Below are 26,532 nucleotides of genomic sequence, written 5' to 3' on the forward strand. Positions count from 1 at the left end.
CTGTAAAGGAGGGGGGGGGCGTTTCTTGTTAGGCAAGGTGGGGGCTTGTGTCTTGATATTAAAAGGAATGAAAGAATGGTCAGTCCAAATTTGAGGTATCGGGAGGGACGTGGTCAGAGTTGTGAGATTAGAGCAAATACCATCAAGGGTATGACCCGCGATATGAGTGGCCGCAGTGACAAGTTGGGACAATCCAAAGATATTTAATGAATGTTGGAAAGAAATGGCATGGGGGTCTATACAAGACTCTAAATGCAAATTCATATCTCCTAATAAGGTAAAATTGGGATAGTGCAGTGTAAGTGCTCCCAAGACCTCATCTAGTGACTCAAGAAAAGGGGTGGCATTCCCAGGAGGGCGGTATATGAGTCCCCCTGAAAAGGAGGTCGCGGCATTAATTTTAATTGAAAAGCCTATGCCCTCACTTTCTTTGAGGTGGCCTAGATCAAATATATGGCAGGGGAAGGTTTTTTTAATAGCTAAAGCTACCCCACCGCCACGTCCAAGTGGTCTGTCCCGCCTAAAAATTGTGAAATTAGGGGGAAGGGCAGGAATTAGGGGGAACAGTCCAGCCCGAACTGCCAAGCCATGTCTTCCCTGGACCGGAATCAAGCATCCTAGGACCGGTTTCTGGCTATCAGCCGTCATCAGCCAGGATAGCTTGACTCCAGTGGCGTAGTGAGCACGGGTCCCACGTCTGGGAATACCCATCCCACTTAGGGCGAAAAGCGTTACAACAAACAAATGATGGACGGAATGCTGACAATGCAGACATTCTCCCCCAGTCAAGAGATCTGGGTTAAATCCATCGTTCTTTTGCCCACTACGCCACCCCAGTTTAGACATGGACATATGCAAATCAGTCTTGACCCTGTGCCTCATGGGAACAGTCCAGCCCGAACTGCCAAGCCATGTCTTCCCTGGACTGGAAACAAGCATCCTAGGACCGGTTTCTGGCTATCAGCCGTCATCAGCCAGGATAGCTTGACTCCAGTGGTGTAGTGAGCACGGGTCCCACGTCTGGGAAGAACGATGGATTTAACCCAGATCTCTTGGGCAGAACAGGAGTGCCCACCTTTAACTGCAGTGTTTTGGGGGGTTCATCAGTGTGTACCATTACAAGATTGTTGTTCTATGTCCTGTGCTCTCAAGGACTTACCATGGTAATTCTATTTTCATCAGATTAGAAGAAGCACATTTTACCCCCTTGAGGGCAGTGGTTCACGCACTGGCCTGCTTCATCTCTGAAACTTATAAATATTACATCAGTTGTTTTAACATTCCACTCAGATCCCCCAGGAAATTGCGGCATAGATTAGTAAACTTTGTGGCACAAATAGAAAGATTTGCAGCAATATTGCTGCCTGTACATGAAATGAAGTGAAATGCATGAAGGGACTATCAATAGCTATGAAAAGGTGCTTCTCAGCAGCCAGTGCTTGTTTGGGTGTGGATATAAAGCAAGCGGCCAGAAGGTTAAACGACAGAACAATTCATACGGCCTCGGACAGACACAGAGCGCTCTCACGTGCCCCTCGTTTGGGGGATTGTTTGTGGCACTGCACAAACTAAGGTTTCATCTGACCATAGCTCTGAATAATAGTTTGTTTTATAAAAGGCGCTAAATGCTGCAGTCTTTGACATTTCCATGTACTGTAAAAAGCGCTCCTATAATCTAGCTTACTGCTATTTAGTTTAGCGACATTGGAAGAATGAACGCCTGAGTTGATTCAATCGGTATTCAAACGCATAGCCTGCTGGTTATATTCACCCAGTACATAGCCCTTTCCCTGCATTGGACACCCGCTCTCCCCCACAACAGATTGCTGCCCCCCTCCCCCGCCCTCCTGCTGTTTGCTCCTCACCACTTTGCTAATCTTCTCCACTTTAAGACCTTCATTTTCAGACGTTGTAAAAGTGAAGGTGAGGGCCTGGGCGTCTGTGCGGCATCAAAGAAGCAGCTATCACTGCGGTACTCAGGGGTATATTGACTAGGAAATGACGCAGCGGGGCGGTACATGCAATATATCAGCTCCGCACTGCGTCATTTATAAAAAAGGAAGGAAAGCGCCGTATTCACAAGAGTTTGGTGCACCCATATGTTTTCCCTTTGTGCTGGAGATAAAAAAGCTGCGTAGCGCCAACACAGCCCGCTTTCACCATGGCGCAAGAGTGCCTGTGTTACAGGGATGATGGGGTATGTGCAGAAAGGGACACCTTCCTGCACAGAAAGAATCATCAATGGTGTGTTGCTCCTTCTATTCTGCAGCACAATCAGAAGGAGCAAAAACGAGGAGAAATAAAATTATTTCTCATTGTTGCTCCAATCTAGCACCTGCTATTCAGTGGCGTTAGTTTTTGGCGCTGCCTCAGATGTACAGATCCTTGTCAAAAAGTAATGGGTGTGGTGGTGGGACGCCCACAGCGATACCCACTGCATGCACCTATCACGCAGATACCTGCATGAAAGGGGACGATATTTACAAGGCAGCGTCAATTCACGCAAAGGCAATGCCTACAATTGGTCACTTGTGCATCGACCCTTCACCGCTGGCTGGCACTGGGACAATTCTTCTCAACGTCTGCCTTGGGAGGATCAGCCCCCACCCAAGCAAGAAGGAGGCTTTGTGAGAGTCCACGTAGGTGATTAGAGATCGCAGGGTCGTGTGTACAATCAAACTCTTGGCTAACTCCCACCACTGAGTTTTCACAAGGACTTCAAGTTCTGCCCTGGTCTTTGCACAAACCACCAGATCTTTCCATTGTGGTACCGAATGATCTTACCAGAGTCAGATTTCCTGTACATTTTGATTTAAACTGTTTAATTGTGATCATGTGCTTGGAATCTGCACATTTTAAATCCAAGTGGAAATGTGTTCCTCACTTTAAGGAGACAGTACCCCCTTGTCTGCTTCTCTATGAAAACTTTACATGTACCAGCATTTAAGATGTGACTGTGCGCTGTGCAATGATTGCTGTGTGCACCCCATGCTACCGTGAAGCTTGAAAGATTCAAAAGTGGACCTCCCACCTCACTGATCTATGTTCAGGTTGGTTCATAACGCTCCCTCTTCTTACAATCTTAGCTTCAAGATCTGTGGGGGGCACTGGGACAAAGAAGGAGCCTTGTGAGATGTTTCTCTGTTGCTTGATCCTGCACTGGCTGCACATGTACATTCATGTCAGGTATCCATGCTGCGCAGGCATTTGTTTCAAACACTGTAGGTTTGTTGTAGACATGGTCCCATTCATTTATATTTTCCAGGGATTCAAACAAGACCGACATACTCATCTATCGTGTCAAAGGAAAGGAAAGTCTATACAAGGGTCAGTTCAACCTGGTAGCGCCTGATGGTTCCGTGATCCCAACCAAGTCTGAAGACAACTCCCTGTACCGTGCTCTGGCAATGGCCAAAGGGGGCCAGCCGAACCAGGATATCTCAAAGGAGGCGGCGGATTTCAAGCAGAAGGTGTATAAAGAGGTAAGCTAACATTAAATATAGTTAAAAGGAGAGAGAACACTTTGCAGGCTCGGTTGACGTTTTATGGGCCCCTGAGCACTAGTGAATGCAGAGCACAACATACTGCATCTATCCTGTCACTCCTTCTGGTGTCATTGTGTGAGTGACTCTTCTTTCACGATGCTTCCCCATTCTAAACAATGCTCCCCTCTGAGTGGCAGTCTGCGAGGGTGCTGTGGAAAGAATGCCCCTCGCCCTACATCCTCATATTCATTCCTGCATGTATCATGTCATTCAATTTGATCTACGTGTGTGAGTGTGCCTTGAGGGCTTTACTCAGAGCCACATCTCTTCTACTCACACCTGGCTCACTCCTTCTGGTGTTAATGTGTAAGTGAGCCTTGGGTGCCACACTCAGAGCTGCATCCCTTCTACTCACACCTGGCTCACTCCTTCTGGTGTTAATGTGTAAGTGAGCCTTGGGTGCCACACTCAGAGCTGCATCCCTTCTACTCACACCTGGCTCACTCCTTCTGGTGTTAATGTGTAAGTGAGCCTTGGGTGCCACACTCAGAGCCGCATCCCTTCTACTCACACCTGGCTCACTCCTTCTGGTGTTAATGTGTAAGTGAGCTTTGGGTGCCACACTCAGAGCTGCATCCCTTCTACTCACACCTGGCTCACTCCTTCTGGTGTTAATGTGTAAGTGAGCTTTGGGTGCCACACTCAGAGCTGCATCCCTTCTACTCACACCTGGCTCACTCCTTCTGGTGTTAATGTGTAAGTGAGCCTTGGGTGCCACACTCAGAGCTGCATCCCTTCTACTCACACCTGGCTCACTCCTTCTGGTGTTAATGTGTAAGTGAGCTTTGGGTGCCACACTCAGAGCCGCATCCCTTCTACTCACACCTGGCTCACTCCTTCTGGTGTTAATGTGTAAGTGAGCTTTGGGTGCCACACTCAGAGCTGCATCCCTTCTACTCACACCTGGCTCACTCCTTCTGGTGTTAATGTGTAAGTGAGCCTTGGGTGCCACACTCAGAGCTGCATCCCTTCTACTCACACCTGGCTCACTCCTTCTGGTGTTAATGTGTAAGTGAGCCTTGGGTGCCACACTCAGAGCTGCATCCCTTCTACTCACACCTGGCTCACTCCTTCTGGTGTTAATGTGTAAGTGAGCTTTGGGTGCCACACTCAGAGCCGCATCCCTTCTACTCACACCTGGCTCACTCCTTCTGGTGTTAATGTGTAAGTGAGCTTTGGGTGCCACACTCAGAGCTGCATCCCTTCTACTCACACCTGGCTCACTCCTTCTGGTGTTAATGTGTAAGTGAGCTTTGGGTGCCACACTCAGAGCTGCATCCCTTCTACTCACACCTGGCTCACTCCTTCTGGTGTTAATGTGTAAGTGAGCCTTGGGTGCCACACTCAGAGCTGCATCCCTTCTACTCACACCTGGCTCACTCCTTCTGGTGTTAATGTGTAAGTGAGCTTTGGGTGCCACACTCAGAGCCGCATCCCTTCTACTCACACCTGGCTCACTCCTTCTGGTGTTAATGTGTAAGTGAGCTTTGGGTGCCACACTCAGAGCTGCATCCCTTCTACTCACACCTGGCTCACTCCTTCTGGTGTTAATGTGTAAGTGAGCCTTGGGTGCCACACTCAGAGCTGCATCCCTTCTACTCACACCTGGCTCACTCCTTCTGGTGTTAATGTGTAAGTGAGCCTTGGGTGCCACACTCAGAGCTGCATCCCTTCTACTCACACCTGGCTCACTCCTTCTGGTGTTAATGTGTAAGTGAGCTTTGGGTGCCACACTCAGAGCCGCATCCCTTCTACTCACACCTGGCTCACTCCTTCTGGTGTTAATGTGTAAGTGAGCTTTGGGTGCCACACTCAGAGCTGCATCCCTTCTACTCACACCTGGCTCACTCCTTCTGGTGTTAATGTGTAAGTGAGCCTTGGGTGCCACACTCAGAGCTGCATCCCTTCTACTCACACCTGGCTCACTCCTTCTGGTGTTAATGTGTAAGTGAGCTTTGGGTGCCACACTCAGAGCTGCATCCCTTCTACTCACACCTGGCTCACTCCTTCTGGTGTTAATGTGTAAGTGAGCCTTGGGTGCCACACTCAGAGCTGCATCCCTTCTACTCACACCTGGCTCACTCCTTCTGGTGTTAATGTGTAAGTGAGCTTTGGGTGCCACACTCAGAGCCGCATCCCTTCTACTCACACCTGGCTCACTCCTTCTGGTGTTAATGTGTAAGTGAGCTTTGGGTGCCACACTCAGAGCTGCATCCCTTCTACTCACACCTGGCTCACTCCTTCTGGTGTTAATGTGTAAGTGAGCCTTGGGTGCCACACTCAGAGCTGCATCCCTTCTACTCACACCTGGCTCACTCCTTCTGGTGTTAATGTGTAAGTGAGCCTTGGGTGCCACACTCAGAGCTGCATCCCTTCTACTCACACCTGGCTCACTCCTTCTGGTGTTAATGTGTAAGTGAGCTTTGGGTGCCACACTCAGAGCCGCATCCCTTCTACTCACACCTGGCTCACTCCTTCTGGTGTTAATGTGTAAGTGAGCTTTGGGTGCCACACTCAGAGCTGCATCCCTTCTACTCACACCTGGCTCACTCCTTCTGGTGTTAATGTGTAAGTGAGCCTTGGGTGCCACACTCAGAGCTGCATCCCTTCTACTCACACCTGGCTCACTCCTTCTGGTGTTAATGTGTAAGTGAGCTTTGGGTGCCACACTCAGAGCCGCATCCCTTCTACTCACACCTGGCTCACTCCTTCTGGTGTTAATGTGTAAGTGAGCCTTGGGTGCCACACTCAGAGCTGCATCCCTTCTACTCTCCACTGGCTCACTCCTTCTGGTGTTAATGTGTAAGTGAGCCTTGGGTGCCACACTCAGAGCCGCATCCCTTCTACTCTCCACTGGCTCACGCCTTTTGATCTAACTCTCCATTGACACTTGGCAAACCCCTGATATAATTGTGGGAGTGAGCCTTGGAAGCCTCAGTCAGAACCCATTCTATTCTACTTACCCCAGGTTCACTCCTTCTGGTGTAAGTATGTGCGTGAGGCTCTGGAGTCTCGCTCAAAGCAATATCTCTTCTACTCGCACCCTGCTCACTCCCTCTGATCTAAGTGTGAGTGAGCTTTAGGAGCCACACTCATACCCATATCTCTTCTAATCACTTCTGGCTCACTCAATCTAGTGTTAGTGTGCGAGTGAACCTTGGGAGGCTCACTCAGAGCCACATCTCTTTTACTCACACCTGGCTCACTCCTTCTGGTGTTAGTGTGCGAGTGAGCCACATCTCTTCTACTCACACCTGGCTCACTCCTTCTGGTGTTAGTGTGCGAGTGAACCTTGGTAGGTTCACTCAGAGCCACATCTCTTCTACACACACCTGGCTCACTCCTTCTGGTGTTAGTGTGCGAGTTAACCTTGGGAGGTTCACTCAGAGCCACATCTCTTTTACTCACACCTGGCTCACTCCTTCTGGTGTTAGTGTGCGAGTGAACCTTGGGAGGTTCACTCAGACCCACATCTCTTTTACTCACACCTGGCTCACTACTTGTTTCCGATCCAGGAAAGAACTGGGGTGGTGAACTGGGCTAAAGAATGATGATGGATTCAACCCAAATCTGTGATTGGGGGGTGAGTTTCTGAAAATTTTCAGCGCTCCGTCCATCACCTCCTTGTGTTTGCTTTTTTCTCTGCTTCTGGTGAAAGTGTGTGAATGAGCCTTGGGAGGTTCACTCAGAGACACATCTCTTCTACTCACACCTGGCTCACTCCTTGTGGTGTTAGTGTGCGAGTGAGCCTTGGGTGCCACACTCAGAGCCACATCTCTTTTACTCACACCTGGCTCACTCCTTCTGATGGAAGTGTGCGAGTGAACCGTGGGAGCTTCACTCGGAGCCACATCTTTTCTACTCACACCTGGCTCAATCCTTCTGGTGTCAGTGTGTTAGTGACTCTTCTTTCACAATGCTTTCCCATTCTCAACAATGATCCCCTCTGAGTGCCAGTCTGTAAGGGTGCTTGTTAAAAAATGAATGAAGTCCAGCTCCAGGGTAGATTATGTAGGTTGATTTATTATGCAAGATGTTAAGAATCTTGGAATGTTGGTGTGTGGTGATGCTGTGAAATGTTGGATGAGTGTGAGAGTCAGTTTGATGATGCGCTCTGCAGCAGGAAGGCTGCTCCTGGTGGGGCTCTTCTTAACATCTTGCTTAATAAATCAACCTACATAATTTATCCTGGACCTGGACTTCATTCATTTTACAACATTTTTGGCGACGATTTTTATAGATAATAACCTATGTGTGCAAATGGATGGTGAGAAGAAACACAATCTAAAAGTCATTAGAGTCTAAAGAACCTACAGATGGAAGAACTAGTCATGAAACCAAGAGTACGGAATAATAAAAACGTTATGCAGCTCTGTGCTTCACCAGTGACCTCATGATCAGTCGGCCCTAACAGGGCATGCTTAAATTATGTTCACCACTATTGAGACTCAAGGACACAGAAGTTGGCAATAGTTTAAAATTGCCATTGTGGACCTGGCTGTGTCATATCAGAGGCATCATGGTGTGTGCCTATGTGATTCACAGAGGGAAGAACTGCCGTATCACATGTTCTGGGATGGTGTGACAGTGGCCATGAACTCGATCTGGTGCAGGCCGGGATAATTGTGAGAAAAGCGTTCCGGTGGACCTGGCAGCGGCAAATTAGAGTCTTTATGGAGTGTGTCTGTGTGATTCACAGTGTAGAAAATGCCATTTCAGACCTGGTGCAGCCCGGGGTAATGGTGAGAAAATCGTGTCTGTTACTAATTGCGGCAGTTGAAGTGGCTGCGAGATGGTGTTAAGAAGTCTTGCACGCACACCCTACTTTCATTTAAGTACACTGTACAGAGAGGCAGTATGCTATATCCTCATAATGTTTATGCACGTTACCCCGCCTAGCTGTCTCCCTGCTGCTCAGCCAGAGTGAGAGATGGTATCGGAAAGTTGGTGTGACTGTGATGCTTGGAATGCTTGGGTGCCTGTATGGATGAGTGGTGACAGTTGGAGATGGGCTGAGCAGCAGGGTGACTGCTCCTGGTGGGGCTCTAGTAAGGGCTGGCAACTGGAATTAAGACAGATGTTTATATTTACATGCAACCAATAAAGAAACCTTCAAATCTCTTCCTGGCTACATGTGAAAAGTCACAACGAATCACTGACATAATAGCGACAGACAGAATATCGAGCTACAAAAATATCGACACAAAAATATCGATGTCAGGAATATCCAAGTCCTATCTACATAATGGTTAAGTACAAAAATACCGGAAAAAAATATCGTTGGTAAAAATATCGTTTGTTTAAATGTTTTAAAACATAAATAATATAAAATAAAGAAATAATCTATATAATTAAAAGAAACACAGTTAAAATTATTTTACAATGTTTAAAATTATAACTAATATATAATGTAAAAATAAATTAAACATATGTATGTATAAAATATAATATATATACTTAATAATATTTATAAATAATTATTTTAATACATTATAAATTGTTAAAAAACATTAAAACAATTATAAATACATTTATATACACATACACCAATAATATAAATAGAAATATAACAAATATATATATAACAAATGAAAAAATTACAATATTTTAAATCTTTTTTTAAACAAAATATGCACTACATTAACTAAAACACTAAATTAATAACATTTAATTATCAATTATTAATTCATTTACAATAAATTAATTATCACTACTGTTAGACCTGGCACCATTGGCGTGGGTCTCCCTTCCATTTTTTGCTGTTGCCTAATGTGTTTTTGCTGGTGTTAGATGCTTTGGGCACTGTGCCACTGCTATCCAGTGCCACAGTGCAAGTGCTCCATATGGTAAATTGATATATGGATAGCATAGAGGTTAAAATTAGTATTCCCACTCCAGAGAGTGCAACACCAGAGAAAATATTGGATAGCGGAGGGGATAAAATTACTATTCCCACTCCAGTGAGTGCAACAGTAGGGAAAGCGTTGGATAGCGTAGGGATAAAAATTACTATTCCAACTCCAGTGAGTGCAATAGTAGGGAAAGCATTGGATATCGGGAGGGTAAAAATTACTATTCCCACTCCAGGGAGTGCAACAGTAGGGAAAGCGTTGGATAGCGGGAGGCTAAAAATTACTATTCCCACTCCAGTGAGTGCAACAGTAGGGAAAGCGTTGGATAGCGTAGGGGTAAAAATTACTATTCCCACTCCAGAGAGTGCAACAGTAAGGAAACCGTTGGATATCGGGAGGGTAAAAATCACTATTCCCACTCCAGAGAGTGCAACAGTAGGGAAAGCATTGGATAGCGGGAGGGTAAAAATTACTATTCCCACTCCAGTGAATGCAACAGTAGGGGAAGTGTTGGATAGCGTAGGGGTAAAAATTACTATTCCCACTCCAGAGAGTGCAACACTAGGGAAAGTGTTGGATAGCGTAGAGGTTAAAATTAGTATTCCCACTCCAGAGAGTGCAACACTAGGGAAAGTATTGGATAGCGTAGGGGTAAAAATGACTGTTCCCGCTCCAGAGAGTGCAACAGTAGGGAAAATGTTGGATAGCGTAGGGGTACAAATTACTATTCCCACTCCAGAGAGTGCAACAGATGGGAAAGTGTTGAATAGCGTAGGGGTAAATATTACTATTCCAACTCCAGAGAGTCCAACAGTCGGGAAAGTGTTGGATAGCGTAGAGGTTAAAATTACTATTCCCACTCCAGAAAGTGCAACAGTAGGGAAAGTGTGGGATAGCGTAGGGGTAAAAATTACTAATCCCACTCCAGAGAGTGCAACAGTAGGGAAACTGTTGGATAGCAAAGGGTTAAAATTAGCATGCTTATCATATAAATAATGATTTAAATTAAATAACCAATTAATAATTAATTAACAATAAATTTATTATGAATCCCAATAAATAAAAATTTAAAATTACTTTAATAAAATTAAATTACTTCCCACCCTATTCCCCTAAACACCCACAACCTGCTCCTAAAATAAATTAACACAATTAATATAATTATCAATTAATAACAATTAATTATCAATTAATAATTCATTTACAATAAATTAATTATCAATACTGTTAGACCTGGCACCATTGGCGTGGGTCTCCCTTCCATTTTTTGCTGTTGCCTCATGTGTTTTTGCTGGTGTTAGATGCTTTGGGCACTGTGCCACTGCTATCCAGTGCCACAGTGCAATTGCTCCATATGGTAAATTGATGTATGGGTTAGTGACTCCATGATTGGATTATTTGATTTACTGGTCAGACCCTAGTACAGTGCACCATGGGTGCCCAGGGCTTGTAAATCAAATGCTGCTAGTGGGCTTGCAGCACTGGTTGTGCCACCTACCAAAGCAGCATGTAAAGTGTGTCTCAAGCCTGCCATTGCAGAGCCTATGTGCAGTGCGAGGCTACCATGCTGACTGGGCAAGTGCATCCACTTGCCAGTCCCTAAGCCTTCTTTTTTCTTCATATCAGACACCCCTATGGTAGGCCCAAGGGCAGGGTGCATTGTAAGTATAAGGTAGGACATGCCCTGATGTGTGTGGCTTGTCCTAATAGTGAATTACAGCCATTTTCGTTTTTCACTATTGCAAGGCCAACTGTTCCCCAAAGGCCAGAATGGGCAGTTTGATTATAACATCCTGTAATCCTAACTGACCCAGGAAACATGGTAGAAATTCGAGTTTAGTATGCCTGAACTCAGAATGATAAAAAACATCTTTTAATGAAGTTGGTTTTAACGTTCTGTGTTTGAAAATACCACTTTTAGAAAGTAGGTATTTTCATGCCTAACTATCCAAGCCTGCCTCTGCTAGGTTGTGTATTCCATGTCTGGTTTGTGTGTGACAGGGGATGGGAGATTCCAGGAGACAGGGCGAGTCAGTACAGGGCTGAATAGAGAGATCTGAATGTAGATGGGTGGGAGGAGTTGCACCTGGGTCTGAATAGGGCTGCGCCTTCCCTCCACAATGCTGGCTCCACCTCCTGTGATGCGTCTGATGGCTCTGGCCCACACTGTCAAAGGAAAGAAGGAGTCCTGTAAACAAAGTGCTCCAGGGCTGACCAGAACTGGTTTGGACCAGGCAAAGGCCTCTCTGCCTTCAGAGAACAAAGAGAAAATGAATATAAAAGAGGGGACCCAAACCCCAGAACTTTAGATCACTTCTGGGATAACAAGAAGAACCTTTCCTGAGGAGAGGAACCAGAGAGAGAGACTGCAGGAGGAGACTATCCCTATGATGTGTCCTGTTTGAGGATTGGCCTGCAGTGGTTACTTGATTGCCAAAGAAAGGAGAAAGGACTTTGTGCTACTTTCATCAACTTGTAAGATCTCCAAGGGCTTGAGATAGAGCTTGCCTCCTGCTGAAGTCTCAGGGACAACAGACTTCACCCACCAGCTTTCCCCTGACTTCCCTTGCTGGGAATTGAAGTGCCTGCTGTTGAGCTGGGCCTTCTGAGAGACTCCGTGTCGCTGGGAGCTGGAAGCGCGACTCAAGACGAAGAAGCATGTCGCCACCGCAGTAGCTGTCGTTGCATCACTGGAGAAGAGTGTTGCCATCGCAGCAGATGCCGCCTCATTACTGAAGAAGCATGCCGCCGCGGTCTCCATCACATCACCCAAAGCGCCTCACATCACCGGAGAAGAGTGTCGCCGTCGCAGCAGGTGCCGTCGCGTGTCGCAGGGCCTGTCACAGCTCAAGAAGATTAACTGAGTCGCCGCATGGCCGTCGGGCTTGCATGCATTACCACTTAGTTATCGCAACATCAAGAAGACGCCATCTTTGTTTCATTGCACCGGATCTTCATTGCATCACGGCGTTGCAAGCCGCGTCGCCACCGAAGTGCAGTAAGAAAACGACACATCACCTCCCCGCGCAGAGAAGAACCGACGCATCACCTCCCCTCTGGTAAGGAACCGACGCATCCCCGTCCCCTAAGCAGCAGTAGGGAACCAATGCATCACCTCCCCCGGAGTAAGGAACCGACGCATCCCTATTCTTGCTTGTAACGAACCGACGTATCACCTTCCCTGCAACTCTTTTTTTGTAAAGCGTTACGCATCCAAAGGTACATTGAACATAAAGTGTTGCATTTGCCATCTTAAGAGAGCTAAGCTATTTCTACTATTTTTAAAGTACAGTATTGTGGATTTTTGTCGTTTATGGTCTTGTGTTAAATCTATATAAAAGATACCTATTTTTATAGTACAACCTGTGTGGCGTCCCTTTGTAGTGTTGTCACTATATTGCTGTATGTGTTCACAAATGCTTTACACACTGCCTCCGAGATAAGCCTGCCTGCTGGTGCCAAGCTACCAAGGGGGTGAGCAAGGGTTATTTTAGGAGTGTACCCCCTTACCCTGACTAGACGCAAGGGTCCCTATTTGGTCAAAGGCACCTACCTCTGCCAACTAGTGACCCCCAAATCTAACATTGGTGGTCAGCGGTGAGGATTCTTGACTTGCATTTGTGATTCATGTACAATGATTGGTGGACACTACTAGTGAGTGCAGACCAAACACAACCACATACATTTTGGTAGATTTTTCCTGGGATTCCCTATTTTTGCAAGAACTGCCAAGTTTAGCCACCATGAGTGAAGCAGCATCCATCGCATCCGTTGATTTTGATTGGGAAGAAGAGAAACTAGAAAGCTACAATGTGAAACAGCTAAATCACTTCTGCAGGAGATTTAAAGTTGCTATGACTGGTCTCTCCAAGAATGATGAGTTCCAAAAGGCACTGATGGCCTGGGTGGAAGCAAGGAATACCCCTGAGAATGTGGAGGGGGCTGAAGATGCAGAGAAGCAGCTGGAATGGCTGTTGGGTCCTGAGGGGAGGAGAGCACCTTCCCCAGCAGGTGGCAGTGTTTCTTTCGAGTGCCTGTCCCCAGGAGAGCTGGAGGACAGGGAGCAGTGTAGGATGCACGGGATGGAGCTGACCAAGCTCAAGTTGAGTGGGCAGTTAGAATTCGAGTTGCAAACTAGGAATTTGGCCCTAGAGGAAAAGAGGGTGCAACTGGAGCAAGAGAAAGGTTTGAGGGAGATGGAATTGAAAGCAAGGAGCTTAGAAATTCCTCCCTCTGGTGGCAGCACACCGTCCATGCCTGTGGAAGCTAGGGTGCATATCCCTAAAGATGTGGTGAATGAGTTTTATAAAAATGATGACATTGGGCAGTGGTTCAAGGCCTATGAGGTAGCCATGTCCTCCCACCGGGTCCCTGAGAAGGATTGGGGAGCTGGGTTGTGGGGGCGGTTCCTTAGTGAGGGGCGGGATACCTTGTTGGACTTGCCCTCTGAAGTCCACAATTCTAACAGCCACATGAAAGATGCATTGATGTCCAGGTATGGGTTGACCCCTGAACTGTATAGGCAGAGGTTCAGGAATTGCAAAAAGTTAGAGGGCAGTACCTGGGCAGAGCATTGGATGGTTGGGTGAAGGGTAGCAAAGTGAATGATTTTGAGGCGCTCTTTGATTGAATTGCATGGGAGCACTTGTCAAGTAATTGTTTTCCAGAGCTACGCCAGCACCTAATTGATAGTAGGCTGACTATCCCTAGGAAGCTTGCTGAGGAGGCGGACCGCTGGGTGAGCACCCGGGTCCATAAGGGTCACGTGGGAGACTCCGCCAAGGGTGGGCAGGGTCCCCAGCAGAAGAGTGGCGGGGGACAAGGGTAAACAGAGGGAGTTCTAGAGAGGGCCCCAAATTAATTTTCAAGGGAACTAAGGGAAAGGTTCCCAGCCTCCCCTGAGAGGAAGCAAGGAGCCCGACAGGTAAACCTGTTCAAAGAGGACCCGTGACCTGTTTTGAGTGTGGTCTAGTGGGTCACAGTTCATTGGATCCCAAATGTCCTCAGTTTGGGAAGACAGCACCCACTGGCGCAGCACCCCGGCAGTTGGCTAGAGTAGCCCTGGAGGAGGAGATGGGTGCCCAAGGTGGGTGGGGTCACACAGAGATGTCCCTAGACTCTTTAGGAGACTGTGAGGTGGTCCCCAGGACCCAGCTGCCTAATAACACTAAGAAGTACAGGCAGTGGGTGACCATCAATGGCCAAAGGGTGAAGGCTCTGAGAGACACCGGAGCCAGTGTGACAGCTGTCAGTTGTCGGCTGGTGTCCTAGGATCAGATTGTCTCCAAAGCAGTTTACCCACTTGTTGCCACTGACAACACAGAGAGCCACTGCAAGGTAGCTCAGGTTCCCTTTGAATGGGGATGTCTCAGGGACTTTTCAAGGGGCTGTGAGGCCAGCCATGCCTGTTGATTGTCTGTTGGGTAACGATTTGGAAAGCTCCCCTTGGGCTAAGGTGGAGCGAAGTGCTCATTTAGAAATGTTGGGTCTGCCTGAGTGGGCATGCGTGACCACTCGGTCTATGGCAGCCAGTAAGGGTGTTCAATAGAACCTGTAGCCTGAAAGTGTGACCCAGGTACCTGACTTAAAGAGAAGAGGCCAGGGGTGCGGGAAACCCGCCCCCACAGTTCTCACGGTCCAGGAGGAGGCAGACCCTGAAGGGGATGCTCTGGAACCTACTGAGGAACAGGTAGCTGAACTGGGGGACCTGCCGGAGCTGACCCATTGGCAGCAGAAAGGAGGACCCTCCAGGGAAGAGTTCTGTGAGGAGCAGAACAAGTGCCCATCTCTTCTGGGACTGCGGCAACAGGTGGCTAACTAGGCAGCAAGTGATCAGTCGGGGTCACATTGGATCTACTGGGAGAATGGTCTCCTGTATAGTGAGCCTAAGGTTGCTGAGCCTGGGTCAGTCCGTGTGCTGGTGGTGCCCCAGCGCTTCAGAGCCTTCCTACTGGGGCTGGCTCATGTTGTGCCGTTAGCAGGACATTTGGGGCAGGACAAGACCTTTGAAAGGCTTGTCACCCACTTTTATTGGCCCCAGATGCGCAAGAGTTCAGACACTCATTACAGGACCTGCCAGGCAAGTGGAAAGAGTGGGAGGAAGCAAAAGGCTCCTCTCTAGCCATTCCTTATGGTCAGCACACCCTTTGAACAGGTGGGTATTGACATTGTGGGGCCACTGGGCCCCAAGACAGCCATGGGCAACAGGTTCATCCTGGTCTTGGTGGACCATGCCACCCGGTACCCGGAAGCCATCCCGCTCAGGACAGTGACGGTCCCCGTGGTGGAACTCGCACTGATGGGGATTTTCTCCCGTGTGGGATTCCCTATAGAGGTGGTGTCTGACCGAGATACAAACTTTATTTCCAAGTATATGAAGTCCCTGTGGCAGGAGTGCGGTGTGACATACAAGTTCACCACTCCTTACCACCCCCAAGGTAATGGACTGGTTGAAAGGTTCAACTGGACCCTCAAAGGCATGATTATGGGTCTTGAGGTTATAAACCTTTGTCTGCGCACCGTCACATCACAGTAATTTACAAAGTGCACCAAGAAAGATACCAAAATGTACTCTGACCTTTGTATGCACTCACAACTGTACAGGGAGCAGAGCAGCTCTTCCCCAGTTTTTTTTACTGAGATTCACAGGGACCAGAGAGAGTGTGTGGGAGACCAGGAGAGGGAGAGGGTATGTGGGAGAACAGGAGAGGGAGAGGGTGTGTGGTAGACCAGGAGTGAGGACAATGAGAGGAAGAGGGTGTGCCAGATGCCAGGAGAGGGAAAGGGTGTGCGGGAGACCAGGAGAAGGAGAGGATGTGTAGAAAACCAGGAGTGAGGACAATAAGGGGGAGAGGGTGTGCCGGAGGCCAGGAGAGGGACAGGGTGTGCTGGAGACCAGGAGAGGGAGAGGGTGTGTGGAAGACCAGGAGTGAGGACAATGAGCGGGTGTGCCGGAGACCACGAGAGGGAGAGGGTGTGTGGGAGACCAGGAGTGAGGACACTGAGAGGGATAAGGTGTGCCAGAGACCAGGAGAGGGAGAGGGTGTGTGGGAGACAAGAAGTGAGGACAATGAGAGGGTGTGTGTGAGACCAGGAGGGAGAGGGTGTGTGGTAGACCAGGAGTGAGGACAATGAGAGGAAGAGGGTGTGCCAGATGCCAGGAGAGGGAAAGGGTGTGCGGGAGACCAGGAGAAGGAGAGGATGTGTAGAAAACAAGGAGTGAGGACAATAAGGGGGAGAGGGTGTGCCGGAGGCCAGGAGAGGGACAGGGTGTGCTGGAGACCAGGAGAGGGAGAGGGTGTGTGGAAGACCAGGAGTGAGGACAATGAGCGGGTGTGCCGGAGACCACGAGAGGGAGAGGGTGTGTGGGAGACCAGGAGTGAGGACACTGAGAGGGATAAGGTGTGCCAGAGACCAGGAGAGGGAGAGGGTGTGTGGGAGACAAGAAGTGAGGACAATGAGAGGGTGTGTGTGAGACCAGGAGGGAGAGGGTATGTGGGAGACCAGGAGCGAGGACAATGAGAGGGAGAGGGTGTGTGGGAGACCAGGGGAGGGTATGTGGGAGTCCAGGAGTGAGGACAATAAATTGTATCATCACATGTGGGCTGAGGTTATAAACCTATGATCTGCAGCACAAGCAGGAGATGGGTGGTCGAAGGTTTGTGAGGCAATGTTCAAGTGTGGAGGGGGTAACAATTAACATTTCTTACCCTCCCCCGGTTTCTTTCCCTTGAGGGGTTTGTCTCCTTTTTAGATCTGGTTACACACAGTTTCAGCTGTCCCTTGGCAGACCTATTGTTTCCAATATACAACAGAGTGGGCTTTGATAGGATGACTTTCTTGTCTATCTCAGGTCGCTGCTGCGTTTCAATAGGTTTCCTCCCACTTCTTCTATTCTTGTCGCCCAGGAATGTTTTGGTCTCCCTGTATTGGATGACTTGTTTTTTTCTACTGAAGACTTGCGGGAACTCACTCTTCTTTAAGTTATATTTAGCACTTCATAGGAGCTGAATGTTTTTTTCTTTTCTCTCTCTGTTTCCTCCACATGCCCTCTCTTCACTTCCCTTCTTCTCCACATTCCATTGTTCTCCCACCTCGCTCAAGAACCCACTTCCACTGTTAATATTTTTTAAAATATTTAATGTTTTATGAGTGCCTTGCAGTTGCTTGGTGCTAATGAGTGACTCGTATCCACTTTGTTTTTTAATTTTTGTTTTTTTAATTTACTGTTCTGACATTGCTGACATAAATCCTCTAAATATATTTGAATTACTCCACATTGTATTGAAAATTCAACTGATGGCTCCAAATGAGTACTTAAAGTGTCCTCCAGATATAAGAGGATTTTCGAGTCTCTCCAAACTCTAAATGAGGTTCTAGGGACCTGATTATGATCTCGGCAGATGGGTTACTCCATCACAAACGTGATATAAATCCCATTATGTCCTATGAGATTTATATTTCTGTGGACTGGATATTTGTCACCGTTGTGATGGAGAAACCTGTCTGCCGAGATCTAAATTAGGTCCTAAGTCTTTAACTCTGTGACAGATAATTAGTGGCACTGTCTTATACTCACATTTGCACCCTGCCCCTATCAGTGGAGTGATTATATTGAATGTTTTGTTGATGTCCAGGATTACGCACCATTTGACTCTTGTGTATGTTTTGTTCCAACTACTGACAGGTCTCTGAGAACCAGGACAAATATGAGACACTTGTGAAGAGGCAGCTGGACTTTGAGAAGGTGTACACCACCCCAAGAAAGTACACATTCCAGGCAGCAGGCACACCAGTAATAATCGCGGCTAATAAATAGTCTTCACACAGAACAGACATGGACTGCAGGTGGGTAATATGAAACGAGAACGCTGCTACCTGACCCAACTCAGGTAAGTGGGTGGGTCAGTGGCGGCACTGACATCCACCCACCTTTGGTACAGGTTTGCCCCACAGACTTCCAGGGTGGTGATTGTTTTCTGGCCAGTGAACAACCAACCACTTTTGTTACAGGTTTTTATCACAGACCCTTTGAAAATGAGCTCACAAATAAATATACCTTTGTCTTTAATTGCACTAATTTAAAACCAATGTTAGTGGTTCACTGTGTTCTAAAATTCTCAAGTTGGCACACTTTCAGCCAAAACTCTTTCATTCACAAGCAAGAACCTTCATCCTTGTTGCATTAGTCATGCTCAGAGGGCGGCATGGGTGATGCATGCAGAGGCACAGATGATGTATAGACACTGGTATAGGTGCTGTATAAAGGCTAATTTTTGGAAGAAACCCTGACTTCATGTTGGACAAACATTTTACTCTACAAGGATGATACACAGCAATTTCATTGTGATGTCATTAGCAAATACAACACACATTACAGGAAACTTGCCATCAGGCACCACTTTTTGAAATATTTTCATAATCATCCTTGTGCCCTTTTCTTTATGTAATTATATCAAATATGCAATCAAATTAAATGTCAATCCTGTTTACATTTCATTTTCATCATGTCATCTCAGTAAAACCTATCCTTGATTGCAAATTGTCAGAAAAATGTCAGAACTTTCATCATCTATTTTCCACCAGTTCTCAGAGTGATAACTTAATACATTCAGTCATTGAGACACAGATTCAGGAACCATATTCAGCTATCATCTCCCGAAAACGGTGATTACCCGACTCCTTTAAAAGCAGTCGTGTAATTCAACCAACTTCTTTACATGGCTGACACTTTTACCACTTTCACTTTGGTTCACTACTGATTGTGTTGCATTTTCTTTAGCCGGGAACATGCAAACTCTTGAGTCTCGTTCATCCCAGAGGAATATAAAGTATCTGATATTCCTATCCACTTTGTTCATTTCCGTCAGCGTTTTTTATGTGTGAACTACAGACAGCTTCACATGTACACCGAAGCTTTTGTTATTTAAAATAATAATCAATATATTAACAATAATAATAATAATAATAATAATAATGATAATAATATTAATAATGATAACCATAATGATAATAATAATTATAATACATCGAAGGGTTTCAGTCACCACTTTTCAACCATTGCTCGCTGTGTCATATTCCGATTGAAATTTCTTTTAATATACATGGACATCAGAAGTGAGTCACCCCCCTCCTTCAACTATTTTATTTAATTAGTTATTTATCCGCTTATTTAATTACTATTCTTATATAGCGCATGTGGACGATGAAGCATTAGGATATGTTAGGCAGGTTCTTGTAGTTAATCAGTTCAGAAATGAGCCAACAAAACCAAGTCATTTGCCATTAGGAATCAGGAGACGGCACTCGCAGGAGACCATGAGTCTTGGTTTGCGTAGGAGCTGATGGAAGAGATGCTATTCTTCTCATGTGTGAAGACCGCATTTCTAATTACTAGATCAGACCTCCAGGCAGGAGTGGCGGCTCTGCTGAAAGGCCTCCCATTTCCAAAGGAGCTTCTGAAGTTGTGAACATCAAGAAACAGAATATTCCCACATCTAAGGCCTCTTGAAAAATGAAGAGTAGATCCACAGGGTAAGGCGGGTCGCTGTTGTGTATCACTTTGTAAGCCAGGCAGCAGAGTTTAGGTTGGATTCTAGCCATGATGGAGAGTTAGTGGAGAATATGCTGCATTGGAGTGATGCAGCTGGATATACTAGAAGTTGTGTCCAGCCTTGTGAGTGCAACACCACTTCAAGTGGGGCAATTGGCATTCCAGAAGCTTACTGTGGTCATGGCCAAAGTGTGGATGGCTCTTTTAAAGTGTCCAAGGATTGAGGTGACAGACTTTTTTCATGGCAAGGAGATGGAAGGTTGTAGCTTCAGACATCTTGTTTATTTGTGAAATACATGGGAGGACAGAGACAAGTGATGTAGCAGAGAGTGTAAGCGAGGAAGTCAAACTGTATTCGGGAAAGTTGAGTCAAGGTTCTTCTTCACAGTGGACAGATGGGTTTTTGTTGCAGTACCTCCCCACTTTTTGCCTGTTTTTTGATGCAACTTTGCGAAAGACCAAATATTTTTGGAAAGCTACAGTGATATATATACACACACTTTAAAAGTCTTTGTGTATCATTCAGCTTGTGCCAACAGTGATACTCACAATAGTATACAGACTTTTGTCTCCACTGAGTAACAAGATGCTCACCCTTTAGGAAATTATAGTGATACATACACTATTTGTGCCTGATGTGGTGATATTGTTTATCATTGTCACATCCAACAGTGCAACACACACTGTTTGAAGATTTCAGATCAATCTATTTGAGTGATTTGGGACATTTTAGCAACTATTGTGGGTTGTGATAAGATGATTTTTTTGTTTGTTTTACATTCGTAGTTGTTACATACACCATGCACCACCATTTCTAGAAAGCCCATGAGAGCCACCAATGGATTGGAGGAACTGGTTTGAGGCTCTTTAACCCCTTCTGTGCCCATGACGAGCTGGACTCGTCATGGGCCGCGGTTGCGCTGTGCCCATGACGAGTCCAGCTCGTCATGAACCCCGCCCGCTAATGCAACGCCCGGCACAGGGCGGGGAAAGGGCGTGGCACACAAGGGGTTAAAGCAATTTGGAGGCAGCTGTAGCATCAAGGATCTGTGGAAAAAATAAGTAAATATTTACTTCTTCACGCCCTGAGGTTTGAGAGCCATGCCATTTTTAAAGATTTCCCAGATATTGAAGGCCCAGAGGAGGAACAGGAGGATGAATTAGCTGAAGCTGTTAAGAAATTAGAAGAATGTTTCAATGTTCTACAAAGCATTGTAGTGTTACAACACAAGTCTCTGATGAGGAAACAACTTAGTGACGAGAATGCGGATATGTATGTGTCAATTAGGAGGTTGGTTGCAGACTGTAGCTTTTAGAGCTTTACTGATCAACTTGTCCACAATCAGTTTATTTGCTGCTGCTGCACAAACAATTCAATCTAACAGAAACTATTGTCTCTTAACAATCCAACACTGGATGAAACATTCTGACTTGCAAAAAGCATAGAGACATCACAGTTATCTGTCAAAGAGCTTGAAGAGAAGAAAAATTAGGTGGTGGGGAATGTTCGCATGAGAATTACAATGGAACAAAAGAGTATATGTCTTTTTGGGACAAGTCAAGATCTGCTAAGGGTTTCTTTAAGCAGTCTAATGTTTGTTTTAGATGTGGCAATGTCCCACATTTTAAGTCTGGTAAACAGTGCCCTGCTAAAAGAGTTGTTTGTAGAAAATGTAACAATGTGGGGCACTTTGCAAAAGTGTGCTAAAGTCAACTCAACCTGTCTACAAAAGGGAGCAATAATGTAGCCAACTTAGGTGAGGACGACTGTGATAGACAATTAGAAAAATTACAAGAAGATCTACAGGACATGGTTTTGGTGGTTAGAGACAATGTATGCACTGGCGATCCAGATAATTGTGTGGACCCGTCTGCTGATGTGATTGTTGGTGACAGGACAGTTAGGCTGCCAGTTGACTCAGGGGCCAGATCACAATGATAACCAAAGAAATGTACAATTAATTTTGGCCAGGTAGGAGTCTTGAGCCTCCTGAACGGGCACCATTCTCTTACGAAGGGAGCCGCACTGATTTATCTGGTTATTTTCAAGATGTTTTGGCTTTCAAGAATAGGCAAGTTTATGGGAAAGTCTATATGGCAGTCAAAGGGTTATGTATCCTACAGCAAGGCCTATTCAAAATAGTGTTGAGGCCTGGTATTAAAGATCAGATGTCTGTGGTTGGGAAAAGTCTTGTTTGAAATGTTGCTTCTAAGTTCCCTGAACTATTTGTGGATTCATTGGGCACCATAAAGGGGTTCCAACTCAAAATCAAGTTTAAAGAAGGGTTTATTCTGATAAAGCACAAATTACGGAGTGGCCCATTTTCTAGAGAAGGAGCTTTTAAAGCTGTGTTGTGATGGTGGAATCATCACACCTATTGAGGAGGAATAATGGTTAATTAGGGGTCTGCATGGATTTGCGAAGTCTCAACAAGTCCATTTGGAATGATTCCCACTCTCTTCCAACAATCATCTGATCTTTTGGCTTCATTGCCGGGTGTGAGTTGGTTTGCCAAGCTTTACTTAGCATCCGCCTATCATCAGGTGGTTTTAGAACCCGAGTTTAGACACTTCAAGGCTTTTGTGCCACCTATAGGTACTTTACAGTACTGGAGGATACCATTCGGATTAGCCTCTGTAGCATCCGTGATCCGAAGGCTTATGTACCAGTTACTCAAGGATGTAAAAGGGATGGTCGCTTTTCAGGATGACCTGTTGATTTTTGGAGCAACAAAGGAGGAACATGAGGTTATTCTAGTTCAGGTGTTGTCTATCCTTCAAGAAAAAGGGATTGTGTTAAAAATAGAGTAATGTGAGATTGGGAAGAGAAGTGTTGAATGTCTTAAACTCATTGTCCCAGGGCATGGTATTGAAGCAAGACCAGGCTTAGTTAGTGCCATTATTGATGTACAAGCACAAGCCAGATAAAACTGGGCTGAAGTCATTTATGGGCATGTGCAAATTCTATTCCGGTTTAACCTTTACTGTTCTGCTGAAGTAGAATGTATCTTTCAAATGGAACTCCATGTGGCAGGGGAGATTTGAATGGATTAAAAAACTGTCGGCTAGTTCTAGGATGTGAGACCATTTAATCCAGAGCACAAGTGATGTATTACTGTTATATTATATTATGGTAATAAATGTATTAAGCGCGTGAATACCCGGAGGTGTCTTGGCACTGAACAGTGGATTAAGCCAGTATCTGCAGGACCTAAAAACACTATTTCTCAAATAGCCAGGTCTTCAAGGCCTTCCTAAAAGCAAATAAAGTTGGAAGTGTTCTGATGGAGAAAGGGCAGCTGCCCCAAAGCTACTACCACCCCATCTGGCCATGAAGAATCTCGAGATTGCTAGCAGTTTAGCTCGTTCGGAGCGCAAATGCCTTTTTGGAACATACCAGTAGAGTAGGCATCTCAGAAACATGGGGCCAGTATCCTGAAGTGCTCTATAGGTGATGCAAAGGGCTTTAAAGATGTTGATGCATGCAATCAAGAACTGGGTGCAGCACTAACCCATGTTGATGGTGAAGCAGAGAATACCATTTGTTATGTGTCAAGGATCCTAAGAGAGTCAGAAATTCATTACTCAACAATTGAAAAAGAACTGTTTGCATGCTCGTGGGCGGTATAAAAATTCAAGCCATACCTTTCGGAAACAAAGTTTATGATTTGCACCGATCATAAACCACTTGTTCCAGTCTTAACTGGTGAGAAAATCAACAAACAAACCCATAGACTTCCGAGATTGACAACAAAAGTATTACAATATGAGTTTGAAATATCACACATTTAAGGTGCAAAAATTGTTCGAGCTAATTTTTTAACTGGGTTTGCTTCAACTGATGACAGTACGAACAAGGGGGATGAAGAGTTGGATGAAAATAGCTTTATTGCCACAATGGATCTGGAAGAGCTGTGTGCAGTGTCTGAGGAGGAGTGGAAAGCAGAAATGAGTCGAAATGAAGTGGCAAAACTGGTTATATCTTATGTGAGTATGGGTTGGCCCGCAGAGAAATCTCTAGGGAATCCGTGTCAACCTTATTGGAAAATTCATAATGAGCTTACCAATGAAGATGGTTATCTAATGAGGGATGACGAGTTAGTACCACTGTAAGGTGTCAGGAGTAAAATGATTTTGATGGCCCAGGACATTTGGGAAAGCCTTTCACAAAACGCAGGATTAGATAGACTTTGTGGTGGCCATCCAAGGACAGAGAGGTCGATTTTGTTGTGGTGAATGTGTTTTGTGTGCTAGTGCAGAAAAAGACATAGTAGTGAGGAAGCCTCCTTTGCAGCCTACTGCGTGTCCTTCTAGAGTTTGGAGAGACGATTGGCGTAGATTTTGTTGCCCTGTTTAATTGTTTGCCTTATCAGGTACACTATGCATTGATGTTGTTTGACCTCTACTCAAAATGGCCAAAGGAGAAGTTTGCGCCTGAAGCCAATGCTAAGTCTGTTATAGAATTCCTAGAGGAGATTTGTCTTGGAGAGGGTTTTCCCAAATTCCTGATATCAGACAATGGGATCCAATCTGTGAATGGAGAAGTGGATGTCTTACTTAAAGTGGGTGATGTTAAGCATCTTAGAACTCTCTGTATCATGCCCAAACCAATGGTCAGGTGGAACAAATTAATAACTTGTTGTTGCAGTGTGTCCAATGGGCTATTGCTAATGAGTGTGTGGTTTTGAATGTGGTTCGCTCCACGCTATTGTTCTATTGCACAAGTCCACATTCTATTAGGCAGATCTCCCCGTTTGAGCTTTTGGAAGGGAGGAAGCCCGCTACCAAAGTCTGTCTTAAAAGGATGAGCAGTTGGGTCAAATTTGGTGTTTGAGTGGATGAACATGATGCTAGGGTCATGAGAAACGTTGCTGATAGTAAACTTAAACAAAATAAACACTTTCACAGAACAACCATGTGAGCAAGGTGAACGTTGGAGATATAGTTTGTATCAAAAAGGGAATCCATGTCCAAACAAGTGGTAAGAAGTTTCATGATCCGGTTGCTGCTGATAAAGTGTGTGGAAAAGCAATCAGAGTCAACGCTCTAAGTGACGGATCTTAGAGGGCGCCAAGCAAGATGGCCGCAATTTCTGTGAGGCCCCTCTTGTCCGCTCGTTCGCCTTGGCGCCGGTCGTTCCCCTGGGTCTCGCGGCGGGTCTATCCTTGTGATCCCGGTTATCCCGGTAAGTGTTGGTGATGGATTGGAAGCGAGAGTCTCTGTGGAGCGGCGGGTGATCTTGGTGCCCTTGCGTGGCCGGGAGGGCCCGGATCGGTGCTTTTATTAAGGCATTCGTGGCTGCGGGGCTGTAGCTCAAGGTTAGAGCGCATGCAGTGCATGCCTGTGGCCCCAGGTTCGATTCTCCGGTATTTCCGCTTCTGTCACAGTGCTGCCGACCTCGGAGCAGGGGACCAGGGTGCGAGAGTCGGAATTGTCTTTTTGAGAGCACGGTTGTCATTATGCCAAGGGGTGTAGTAGCCCAGTGGTAGAGCGCAGGGATTGCGTGGAGGAGGCCCCGGGAGGGCTGGATTTAGGACGGTGCGACCGTGGTGCTAGCTTCGTGGGGGCGCCGGGTTTGGATGTTTATTAGGCTTTTGAAGCACCGGATGCTGCGTTTCTTTCTGCGGCTATTACCAGATCTCACATGTGGGTCAAGTTACTCGTGTGATTAATTTCCTCCTGGAGAGAGCAGCATTTTGTAGAGTTGAGGTTTAGACTAACGGGAAGTTAGTGCAGAGGGTAGCTGTTCCTGCTGCTAAGAACGTGTGCCAAGTAGATTACAGAGTGCGTTTGATGTAAATAGGTCAGCAGGTTACTGTTTTCAAAGGAGGCACACCTTGTTACTCACAAGTTACAACTTAAAGTACGTTTTTTAACCGTGAACTATAAACGTTCATCCTATAGCTGCATGCACACCGCCAAGCATACATTAAGAGAACATTGTTTACTTTGCAAAAAGGGTTAATTTTGGGAGGCGGGAGCTTGCATAGCGCGCGTTTGACCCGAATCGGGCAGCATAGTGCTTTCTTGCACCATCCGTGGGCGATACTGTGGCGTAAGTCTAGAGCTGCGGACTTTAGAGCTGAGAAAGTAGGTTTGAGCCTGACGCCGGCTCAACATCCGGTGATTCAAAACTAGAAAATGTCCTATTGTAATGTAAATGGTGCTCATGTGGCCTTTACAACACATGCACGGTTAAGGCACCGTTACTTACTTACTGGCGTCTAACCATGTCAGGCATGATGCGCGTTTTAGTAATACAGTGCAGCAACGCATGATTAAGAAGGGAAGTTAGCGCAATTGGTTTGTCGAGGAGAGGATGTGGACCGTCGGCTACGCTGCGGCGAGGTCGCGTACACGTGAGAAGTCCCTGGGTGTGGAATGCGGGTGGCTTTGATCTGGGGAGTCCAGGTTCGGGCCTCAGCGTGGGCATTGTAGGGAGAGGCGGTGTGGCCTCAGGCACGTGCGCGCTGTCGCAGGCTGGTCTTTGTTTTCCCCGCGCGTGAATGTAGGGCGGTGCCATGTGGGGCGCCCCTTTACCGTGGGGCCAAGTTCTCGCTATATATATATATAATGTGCACAC

At 46.2% G+C, this 26,532-nt stretch overlaps 1 protein-coding gene across 2 annotated transcripts in view; it reads left to right on the forward strand.

Annotated features, from left to right (window-relative positions):
* Positions 1-26,532, forward strand: part of LOC146863599 (uncharacterized) — a 479,196-nt gene that overhangs the window by 439,212 nt on the left and 13,452 nt on the right. For both annotated transcript variants that reach the window (XM_085627619.1, XM_085627620.1), the window contains 2 exons: positions 3,266-3,482; positions 18,084-18,244. In XM_085627619.1, coding sequence (XP_085483745.1) covers positions 3,266-3,482; positions 18,084-18,215 — 349 coding nt within the window. In that variant the 3' untranslated portion in view covers positions 18,216-18,244. The remainder of the gene's footprint in view (positions 1-3,265; positions 3,483-18,083; positions 18,245-26,532) is intronic.

Source organism: Triturus cristatus, chromosome 2_1 (assembly GCF_964204655.1).
Source record: "Triturus cristatus chromosome 2_1, aTriCri1.1, whole genome shotgun sequence".
In the NCBI taxonomy this organism is placed as follows: Eukaryota; Metazoa; Chordata; class Amphibia; order Caudata; family Salamandridae; genus Triturus; species Triturus cristatus.